This window comes from Cupressus sempervirens, chromosome 3 (assembly GCF_028749045.1).
Source record: "Cupressus sempervirens isolate cs-2001-9-10 chromosome 3, ASM2874904v1, whole genome shotgun sequence".
Classification (NCBI taxonomy): domain Eukaryota; kingdom Viridiplantae; phylum Streptophyta; class Pinopsida; order Cupressales; family Cupressaceae; genus Cupressus; species Cupressus sempervirens.
In genome coordinates, this window is record NC_143120.1 from 744,348,556 (window position 1) to 744,360,864 (window position 12,309).

At 35.2% G+C, this 12,309-nt stretch overlaps 1 protein-coding gene across 1 annotated transcript in view; it reads right to left on the reverse strand.

Annotated features, from left to right (window-relative positions):
* The window catches only part of LOC149568967 (uncharacterized), a 36,887-nt gene extending 27,395 nt beyond the window's left edge, over positions 1–9,492 (reverse strand). Inside the window, exons 1-2 of the mRNA XM_089821773.1 lie at positions 9,155–9,492; positions 8,618–8,916 (exon numbers count right to left, since the gene is read on the reverse strand). Of these exons, the coding sequence (XP_089677899.1) occupies positions 8,618–8,916; positions 9,155–9,341 (486 nt within the window). The 5' untranslated portion in view covers positions 9,342–9,492. The remainder of the gene's footprint in view (positions 1–8,617; positions 8,917–9,154) is intronic.
* Positions 9,493–12,309: the final 2,817 nt, after the last annotated feature.

A 12,309-nucleotide genomic window follows, 5' to 3' on the forward strand; every position in this document is an offset into this window, starting at 1 on the left:
GTTTGCATTGGGCCCATAAAGAATACTACTTTGAAAAGGGCATTTGAACAGAATGTTGTGTCTGTTGGTTCCCAAAACTGCAGATTGAAAATACAAGAGCCTGCCACTTCTCCGATAGGACTTCTCAATCAGTTCTGGCCAACGAACGGGAATACTTCTTGATTCCCCTGCACTTCGGGCTCCGCTACACCCAGGCGAGTAAACCTTCACCTTGAACACTAACTACTCAATTAAAGGGTTTTCTATAGCGAATTGAAACTTTACGAGTTCCTCGACTGGCAAGGTCCTTGAACTGGATCAAAATGAAACTGAAACTGGATGCTAAATACTTGATGATTGAATGTTTTGTATAAATTTTGTAAATAATGGAATTGATGCTTGCAGGAGGAATATATTGATTTTCTGACTTCAACAAAAAGACCAGTGCCTTTGCTCATCCAGGCGATGGAGTCAACTTCAGAGAATTTTTACATACAACTTCGTAATGTTCAATGCACTTGTACTGCCAATAATTTTGATAATCTAGATGCGACAGACCAATTATGATACAATCTTAAATTAGTCCAGATTGAATTTTAACTCTACTGAGACAAACTGGACACAGCTATGGAAACAATTAAATATTTCACAACACCTGTGATGATCAAATTTAAAATGCTTAATCGACCATGTCCACTTATCTGATAACAAAATCATATACAAAATTTTAAAATATAATTATGAAAGACGATTTGCCTGTAGTTTTAAATCTCCACACCATTAAAAGTAAACAAAAGACATTTTTATTTTATTATTAAAATAAAATAATTTTATAATAATAAAATAATGGAACTTTATTATAAAATCATACTGAACCCTTATCCCTCCTTACAATAAATATAAAATGCCTCTTCTCAATAAGAATGTGTGTATGTTCGGATATGTCTCCCCTTTTTACAAATCGCTTGTCCCTTATTTATATTTTAGATATAAGGAGACCTGACTTTTCAAATGAAAAGTCATTTTATTTGGAAACATGAAATCGCACCTCTTCAGATTTATATTAAAATTGCCGACGCATAACCAAATTTTAATTTGTAAGATTATTAACCCTCATTGCATCGGACCACTTTATAATTGCTCCCCGAGCCCTTTCAAACTTTTATAGTATCTCAATAACCTGTAACTGAAGATTAATCTGCTGCTTAATCACTTTGGTTTCTTGTGTTATATGTGCGATTCTCCTTTTGGTAATATTCTTAATTATTTTGGTTTGAAAAACTTAATTCATGCGGAAACTTAACTTCTCATGACGGGCTCTTAAACTTAGTTTATGATATAATCCTAACTTTGCCTTGAGTCCGGAAACCCAAATGTTTAATTTGCGAGGACTCTTTTATTATCGAGTGAACATAATTGCATTCCCTGTGTTCCGTTACAAATATAGACATCATTCGAACGCAGTGGAATAGTTTTGAAGTCACACATACTCCATCAAAGTATTTTCAGGCCGGTGCCATCTGCAAATTTTTTCTCTGTAACATCCTTGCAATCAACTTCATAGTTTGTCCTTAATTCGGGGTTCTTTACTTTCTCCTGTCAAAAACATTTTTGATGGAAGCTTGCGATACTCACACAAACTTCACTTGGTTCATGCATTCCTCTGCTACATACATCTTGGATCATTCACAGGTGAGCAGAGACTAGTCATGGCAGTGAAAGACCTAAACCTTATAACTCGCAATGGAAGTATATGGGTTGCTACTGTGATCTGTATTTTCCACGTGAACATATTCAGGCAGTACTGTGGAGCAACTTTCACAGGTTCCGGTGTATCATCTCCAGTGATATGCGTAACTTCATCAATATTACGATGACATAAATTTTTGTGTTGCTTTCACAGTGTCCAAATAAATTGAAACAGATTATATATTCTTTATTATCAGAGGAGCGATGTAAGATACTTTGAACGAACACCAGGAGCATTTGAATGTTCAATGGCAATTTCAGGTGTATGACAGATTCACTTCTTCCACAATAGGCTTTTGTACTCAGTTGCATATTCGTGTATGGTATCAATATCAATATCAGGCTTCAAACGATTCACAGCATCTCCAGTCTCATGAAGTTTAGCTTCCAAGCTCTTGAGGAATAATGACACTCAGTTTTCGAATAAACTCTATATAGTATAATCTCTGACAGTACATTGTCTGATTATGAACAGTCTTCATCGCTAGTGTCTTGCTTCAACGGTACATTCTCCTTTTATACTGCCGAGTTCTTCTCAACACATATCAGGCCATATATGAATAACCACTGTATAAGAATATGTGTTGATTATTGCTGTTTAGTAGCATCTGCTTGCTATCATTATCCCTTTCTACTTGTATTGTATTGGTCCTCCGAATTGGAGTTGCTTTATATAAGTGTATGTTGTTTATCCTTCATGTATCTGTCACTGATTTGTGTAGTTTGGAATCCAATCCAAATTTGTTAACTTTGTTCCAACTGCACTATCACTCAAACCATTATATTGTCCTTCTTGTTATTAATGGATTGTTGTTGTTTGTCTTATTCATTCTTCTTTAATTTTTGTGAACCACTTACAACTACCCTGCTCATGACTTTCTAATGCTTTGAAACATATTATTTGAATATAAGTAGTGGGTGAGATCTGAAAATTATCTTCTTGACATGGTGTTTGGGACTCTAAATTTACCAAAATTTTAGTGTTCCATCAGTGTCCAAAAGCGCAAATTGGTAAAAAGGAAAAAACACTCACTAACCAACTCAGCTTTTAGTGCCTTGCCCTTGCTAAACATCTAAGTTGCCGGTTCGGATTCTAGTTCGGAAGTGGGTTCGACATTTGGGTTCGAAATTCGATCAAAAAAAATTTGGGGTTGGTTCGGGTTCGTTTTGGGTTCGTCCGTACAAGAAATTTTTTTTATAAAAAAAAAAAAATATATATATATATATGTAAAAAATTAAAAATATGTTGCAGCATGCCAGTTCATACACCACTATGCTAATCTAAAGCAATTTAGCAAATTCAACCACCACATATATTAATGATTTGTTCGAATGGCATGACAAAATCGCAAAATATACCACCATATGAATGTTTTAGGTGAAAACTTTACTCTTTAAAACAACAATGTCAACATAAATAATCAGTAATCAGTAATCAGTCATAGACTCATATGTGATCAAATATCAATGTATCATTAAAAATCATCAAAGAACTCATCATCATTAAGCAGTTGCTGATTAGAAGCACAATTAGTGCCACTAGCATCAGCAATCTCAACCATAGTCTCAGCTGTAGCCTCAAGATCAGCTCCATTAGTACTATGTGTCTCAAGATCACCATCTTCAATCGCAAGTGCATCAAAGTGGAATTCCAACTCCGCGGCCTCTGGTTCAACATCCCATTGTTTTGCCTCCCCCTTTTTGTACGTATTCTCTTTGTGAGTTGTGAGCCTCAAGTTTGAATGCACAAACACCAAGTTATCTGCTTTCTTGGAGTTTAGTCGGTTGCGTTTTATCGAGTGGATGAAGGAGTATATGCTCCAATTCCTCTCAGATGATGATGAACTAGCAACCTATGAAGATTTGCAAATTTACCAACAAGAAACTAGAAATTAGAGTTTTGAATATTTACCAACAAGAAACTAGTAATTAGAATCTTAAGATTAAAAAACTAACCTATGATAAAATTTTGATGGCAATGGGTTGCAAGTGTTGGTATTTTTGTCCATGGAAGTACCACCATTTATGAGCATCAACATTGTTCTTGTCTTCAAGAGCGTCAATACCACAATCATCAGTGCTTGCCAAACTCATAAATTCAAACCTCACTGCAAGTTGTAAGTGCTCAGGAAAGAGTCTTCGAAGGGCTGTCTTGAACCCTTGAGCAACTTCAGGATCTTTGTATGGGGCAACTCTAGTGGTACTACCCTTGAGGACCGATTGGCTATGGAACTTCGGGCTCAATGCAAAGGCAAGTAGATGCAAAGGGGTAGTCATTTTGTTCCATCTCTCTATCATGATTAACTGCAGCTCCTTGAAGAATATTTCATTAGGATCTTGCTCTTTCTCATTTATGATATTTCTAATGTCCTCAATCATGGAGTCAATGCCATCATATACCTCACCCAAGAAAGGCCTATCCATGTCAGTGTATCGGATCATGCTCAATATAGGCTCGATGATCTTCAGAAGGTACTTAGCATGATCCCACCAAGATCATTTAGTATCAATCCCCTTATGGCAGTTGCTTTATTAGTATTAGATTGCCTCCATATGCTCCAATTAGCACTAGTTACCATTCTAGTCAATGCGTCTTTAACCTTGATAAGGCACCTCAAAACAATGGTGTTGGAAGCAAAGCAGGTCTCAACAACCTATTTTAAAATCAAAACAGTAATAGAGAAAAAATTTGAAAACATAGAAAGTTACACTAAAGTGGCTAGACTTCTAAAACATGTTTAAATTTTAAACAATTCAACTTACCTTCAAGAGCTCCAATTTCGAGAATTGTCTGAATATGGCTTGCATCATATGGTGGTTCGTGACAAACATTTGGATCTCTTGTGCCTCTTCATACATTTTTTTTATCCACTCAACCTTAGTGCCAATTTTTTTCAGCATTAGGTTGAGTGAGTGCACCACACAAGGTGTCCAAAAAATGTGTTCATACCGCTCCTCAACCAATGAGCTGGCAGCCCTACAATTTTTTGCATTGTCGGTTATTACTTGAACAACATTCTGAGGGCCAACTTGCTCGATAGCTTGGATGAGAATGTTTGCAATGAAAGGACCATCCTTTACCTCTCCTTCACAATCCACTGCTTTTAGAAACATTGCACCTCTTGTAGACATTGCAAGAACATTCACCAAAGGATAATTCCTTGCATCTTTCCATCCATCTGATACTATTGTCGCACCTATTTCGACCCATGCATCCTTGATGGGCAACATGGCATTCTCTACACGAGCCACCTCATCATCCAATAAAGTGGTGCGTACCTTCTCAAACCCAGGGCCCTTGAACCCTTTTGGAGCCTTATTAACTACCCTAACCATGTATTGCCAATACGGTGAGCAAACAACGTTAAATGACAATCCATTTGCCTAAATGCATCTAGCTATGGCTTGATCAGCAATGCCTCTAGCTTCATTTTCGAATGATGATTCCAAGGGTCGCACTACTCTTTTACTTACAATTTGTTGTTGAGGAGGACGCAAGAATGGATGGCCCTCTGCAAGTGGTTCACTAGGAGTGGTAGTTGAAGACATAGATGATGTTTTTACTTTCTTTAGAGGCCTACCACTTTCCAACGGATGTGAAGAATTTGCCCTCCCAGCAGCTTCCTTTGCTTGCTTCTGTTCTTGAATATATTTGTTTATGATGTGATTTGGAAGGAAAGTTTTAGGTAGCACTCCATTTGCTCTTGGCTTCCCGGTACAAAATTTGATGCCTTTTTGAAGAATAAAGCACAAATGTGCTTTTACTCTACTATAAGAGCTACTAAATTCCTCTCTGCAGTGGCTACAAATCCACACATAACCTCCTCCACCTGGCATCGATCGAATCATTTGCACATGTCTCCAAAGTGGGGAACATCTATCAATTTTGAAGTTGGGGTTATTGACAACAGATGCACTTGCAGCCATGATAGACTCTACAAAAAAATACACAACAAATAAAACATAAAATTAAAAATGAATAAAGCTAAATATGTACAGAAACAGTCAAACTGTAATAGTCTATAATAGATACTTAGCATTTATCATTAAGTTCAGAATGATCCCAAATTTGATTACCAATTTGATCTCAGTTTGATTAAAGAAATTAGATTGCTATCAAGCTATAAGATTAAAGAAATTACTATTAGAATCTAAGAGTGGTATCAACTATCAAACTCTCAAACTCTGATGTTTTAATAACTAATAACAGTAATAAGTTGAATGCAATTTTTCCTACCTTTTTTTTATCTCTAGAGTTGCAGAAGAAACCGTTGCCTCTATTATTAGCTATGACTCATGATGCTACTACACACAAACTACTTTCTCAATCTCAAGAGTAATCGATGCCTCCTATCAAAGTCAAACTGCTTCCTCAGCCTCAAGACGTCACTCAAGAATAATCGGTGCCTCTGAGTCTGGAATGAAGGCGAATAAGTGAACACAAACAACTGCAAAATGCAAATGCAAAGCTCCAACACAAACACAAACAACTATAACCGCAAAGCTCCTGCAAACATAAACAACTGTAAACACAAACAATATTATGCATAATGAGGAAGTGTGCATATGAGTGCCAATATGAGAAAATGTCGTCAAATGAGGAAGTGTGGCTGTCGTTTTAGGGTTGGCATCATTTTGGAGATGAAATAGATTAATATAAAATAGCAAACGCCTTTTTAAAACATTAAAAAGTCAAAGCGTTTTTTTTGTCTGCCTGAATTCGGTGTCATTCTGCCCGGGCTCTTCCGACGACTTCTAAATTCGTTGTACATCCTCCAACATTCGTCTAAGGTGCGATATGAAGAATCCGCAATGAATTCATCAGGCAAACAATGAATGTGAACAGAACCAAGATCGACTTCGACTTTCCTGCGAATTGAATGTCAAATTTGCCTAGAAAGGGACGAATCTGGTAACTTAGCTAAATATTAGTGCAAGACTATAAAAACTCAGGTCTGATAAGCACCAACAGGCTACATTTTTGCACCAATGGCTATGGCCTTTGCTAGGTTCTCCAGTCAGAAAAGTCTAGAACCACTTAATATGAGCTATTGCAATCTATGTTTCTCATGCACATTTTTTACCTCTTTAAAATCATCTGCATTAGGCATCAAATGGTCCATTAGAAGGGAATTGGCCCAATATCACAAACTGGAAAACAACTAAAAGTACTCACCAGCCAGTTATGGTTTCAGGCTTTCAGCACATGCCCTTGTCACAACCTAGCACAAACCTCTATAAATCAAATCTTACACCAATGAGCCTACTTTCTAGTATTTTTGCATTCACAGCAATGGCATTTTTTGGGCCATATAGGTCCCGCCTTTGACTAGGATAACCAGCTACATTTCCCTTTTTAGACAGGTACTTGTGATTTATGGCAATCTTTGTTGTTTATTTCATAGTTTGCAAACTCTCCGAGTACTCTCAGAATTGCCAAGTACTCCCAAGTTTTTTTGCTAGGCGAGTACTCTCAAGTTTAACTCTCGTGTATTTATAGATGTAAAAAAATGTAGGTAAAAATGTTGATGCAGGGAAAACATTGGATTAGATGCATTTTTCACATCATTTAAGTGCTATAAAACTACACATTTCTCTATTGAAATGTCAATTACTAATTTAATACATTTTGTAATTGTGTTCTACAAAAAAAAAAAAAATGTTTCTTTAAGAGATTCTAAATTTTTGTACTTTCTAAGTTGCCGAGTTTTTGTCGAGTATATGCCGAATTTTTTCGGAGTTGAAAATTTTGGGCTTACCAAGTACTCCCTGAGTCTGAGTCTGCAAACTATGGTTTATTTACAACCTATCTATTGTATATTACATAATATTTATACTTTACTACAGAAAGTAACCACAGAAATCATCCTTGCACCTAATTCCCGTGAATGTTCATATGCCTCTCTGGCCCCTGCACAACTTAAGACACATACACTAAGAGTGCCTTCGGCCAACCTTAAACTGTTGCATTTCTAAAGACCCTTTTCCCAAAATAACATTAATGTTGTCCAAACATTAACTGCAAATAGGAATGAAAATAGACACACATCCCTGCAAATCTATACTTAATTCAAATTTTCGCATCAATATACAAGATAACCTCTGAATCTTGAAAATCATTTTCAGAAGGCTGGTAATATTTTACTGGGATTCCAGTCCAGAAACTCCTCAAGAGAGATCAGAAACTCTCAAGTACCTTTCAGCAAATGCAGAAAAATGTTGAGCAGTTGCCAATTATTTTCAAGTTGTTCTTAATGTTCTAGGGATTGAGATTGAATTTCCTTAAATTTCTTGCATCAGATCTCAACTTTCTAACAGGTCTTAAAAGTTTACAATACTATTTCCAGAAGCATCCAAAACCTTTGTTGACACCATACCAAAAAGACTTCCCCGTTAATCATAAAGTTGATTTCCAATATCCAATTTCTGTGCATTTTCTTACGACATCTACCAAATGCTTATAAGGTTTCCTAATCAAATGAATCCTGCTTCCAATAATTATGATTCTTGAAATAAGTCTCTATTACTTCTTTCCAACTGTCTGTGCAACATAAATGGTAGATAAAAGCATCTAAAGAAGAACTATAATTTCTTTCGTTTAATTGGAAATTTGGCCCTTTTGAACCCAGGTTAAGAGCTTACCTTTTCTATTCAAGTGGGCTACGTGAAGAGTTTGATGCAATAAGTTACGGAATAATACATATTAGAATGTCATTTACAAATAAACGAAGTGCATCTGCCATTAAATCGCCATTAGTGTTCCATTGGATACTAGTGACATGATTTCAATAAACCAGGGAATCTAAGAAAACAGAGACCAGAGCCCATGGAACGTCACTCTTAATTTTTAGAAGATGGATAGCATGGATAATAGAGAGCTCCAACTTACAGACTGAGTGAAAATACCCAAGAGCTTCTTCAAAAGCAGCTTGCAGATTCTCGTTACCCTCTGATAATTCTGAGAAATCCACCGCACTTTCTCCGCCTCGGACCTCACTTGCATCAACTCCCCATATGCTGAAAGAAGCTCGTTGAAAGAAGACATAATTTGAAAATAATCAGAAGGGCGAGATAACGACTCCTTCCATGCATAATGAGAAATGTAATCCCAGCCCATTGACCCTGCTATTCTCCACCATTTTACACTATTCTCAAATCCCTCTGCTATATGTCTAGCTCTCTGTGCCCCTGGCCAAATAAACAGTAAATAAATTCATTGGAAAGGATTCTGGCTATCGTGGTTTTTAAGGTTCTTGAATGATGTCCACAACAACAATAGGGGCTACGAAATAGACCCAATTTTTTTCCTAAATACAATTTGTAACAGAAAACTCTAACATAAATCTCTTCAGAAATAAAATTACAACTATAGATGAATGAAAATAAAGCAGGATGCAAAAATGAAAATAAAGGTGGACTAATTGACCTGTGTAGTCTCCTCGTGAAGCCCTGAGAGAGGCCACTCTGGTCATAAGAGAGTGAAGTAGAGAAGAGACTGTTCTCAAGCTTCTGAGTGCTGTAGAGGCTGCTGAGAAATATGTAAATGTACTTGCGGTTGCTGTTGGAGATGCCATGACCAGCATGATCAGGAATATTGCAAGCCTCGTCTGCATTGTAGATTTGAACAATATCCCCCCAACGTGGATACGAAACAAATTAGCAGTCGGCGGTTCCAATTCGCCTGCTTGTAAATTACTTGCAACGGAAGGAACCTTCGCAAGTATTGCTTTCTAGTACACGTTGCAATTGGCAAGTAATATTCCTCAGCTCTTAAACGCGGGGTGGAAGTGAAATGCAATCAATTCACTATAAATTGTGTCGATTAATTAATGAAATTGTGATAAATTTAAGTATATTTTGTAGCTAAAAATGAATGAAAGTCTTATAATTTTATTGGTATCTCTTTAAAAGGACATATCATGTATCAGTTTATATATTTTTATAAGAAAAAATATGAAAAAACAAGTATTATAATCTATAATGTTAAAAGATGATCAACAATTACATATATTATAGGAAAACTTTTTTTTTTTAATCTAGTTTCTAAAATTATCTATATATTCAATGTATTGTTTCAAGATTAAAAATCATATAAACATGCAATTCAATTTATGCTTTCACATTAGATTTCACAAGATATAATCCTCCAATGTCAAAGGTTACATAACTCAACCTTAACAACTACTCATGTGCTTATTTTTAAAAACACAAGATTGCATAAAACCATCAAGTTGTATTACATAAACCGTATGTCTCAAAGTCGTGATCCACTAAGCCATGAACCTAAATTAATATTTTACTACTACGGTTTATCAATATATAATACTTTCCCACATAACGTCATATCAAATATATATCTCTTTATCACGTATAGGATAAAGTGTCTCTGAGAATGTCCAACACATGGTATGCACATCAAATATTGTTTTTTCCTTTTGACACATTTACTATGTAAGGTGTATGACACACATTTTTTACAACTCACCTCCTTATGTTATTACTAAAAAACATCAAATTTAACAAGAATAAATGACCACAAACAATGTGATCATAATAGCTCTATACAAACCTCAATTCCAATGTCATGTGAACATGAACGTGCAAGAAGAAATAATAGACCTAATGTGAATCAATAATTGGAAACCTTAGTGAGTGTCACTTGTTGGCATTGTAGAACAATCTTTTATCAAACCAAATAAACGTGTGAACAACTTTCAATATATTAAGGCATTTAAATAGACCAAAAGCAATATTAATCTTACACACAAAAAAGACATTATTTAGATTATCGAACTAAAACATTTGCATAGTTTTCCAAACCCGCAACAAGCTACAAAGCCCATGAGTATTCAAACTAGCTCTCAAAAACCACCTTCATCAACAAAATTTGCACAACTACAAGAAACCCATGAGGAATCTGAAATAAACTTGTCTAATACAACTTCTCAAATTCCATTCAAGCCTCTCTTACATTTAAATCTATATATTTGGGCACTACCATTCCGGTGTAGAGTACATGAGACATGAATGGAGACATTGGACATTTAGATACTCTTGAAATGTTCATTGTTGTAATAAGGTCTTGTATAGACCATTTCATAGTTTGTTACTTTGTAACAAGGGCAAGCAATTTGTATGCTTGTAGTTCACCAAGGACCTATATGGTCAAACTTGATCATCAACCACCCAAACTGTGTAAAAGGGGCTTAAATGTGGATCTTAAGAGTTCATGATAATTTTTGGTCAATTGATTAAAATTGTAAGGCGAAATGACGGGTTTGCAATATTTTGAGCAACAATTTGCAAAGTTATCAAAATGTTGATTTGCCACTTTTGAGGAACTTTGCTCCTAATAGCATAACTAATTTGAAAATCAATTGGGGTTGGTTCTTTTGGTTATGGGAGGTCATTATAAGACCAAAATGGTTGAAGGGAAAGTATTGATTGTTGGTTCCTAGAATAGGGTTTACTCATAAATGACACCAAGAGACCCATTCATCTACCTAAAGAGACACCAACTCTTATAATCGTCGATAACTGAACTTGGACCAACTAACAAGTTGGACTCATACTCAACCCTTCTACACTCCATGCTCTACAGTACCTAGGAGAGTAATCATTTGATTCTCATATAATCTTTGTACCAAACTTATAATAAAAAATAATTAAGCACATAATCTCATACTAGACTCAGTATAATAAGGAGATACTAAACAATGGCTAGTTATTCATTTCTCTTCAACTTAAAATGGAGCATGAGATGTCATATTTTAAATACTTCAACATGCAAATTAAAAGTAAACAACATTTTTATTTCAAATTTGATGTGAAACCATGGGAATTTGGATAGCAAAAGACCAATAAATACCATAATTGAGATTGGTGCCCTATCCATTGGGTTAATTATAAATTTTGACATACACCTGCATCTTTATGACAAGAATTTATTGAATAATATATTAATCTAAAATAAAATTGCATTACAATATATTTCAACAATATTTACATCCTAAACTACTTATCAAAATCCTTGAGTAAACCCTATGAATCTATGATTAAAATATCCAAGCATTTTAATTAATTACTTTAATTAAAGCATGAACATGAACCACATGCATCATAACAATGCACTAAATTAATAAGATCCTTGATCAAATTAAGACAAAATGCATAGAATTCATACACATGAGCAAATTAGGCTATACATACATACATACATACATACATATAGATAGATAGATAGATAGATAGATAGATAGATAGATAGCTCAAAATGTGCAATAAAATAACATGCATTGCTTTGTAAATGTTTACAAATTGCTCAAAATTACATAGAGCTTCGCTTGGATTAACAAAACCCTAAATAATAGACCTTTTAAAAAAAAATAGACCATGTCAATTTCCCTTGATTACCCTTTTATAGGAACAAGAGCAACAAAACAAGCTAAGGGCCAAAGGAGACAAGTGTCACTTTTTCATTCGACAATCACAAAATCACCCAAACTAATTTCTTGTCCCTTTATTATCTGCATCATGTCTAGTTTGTTGAAGATTTGATTTGGCATACTCGCGACTGAAAAT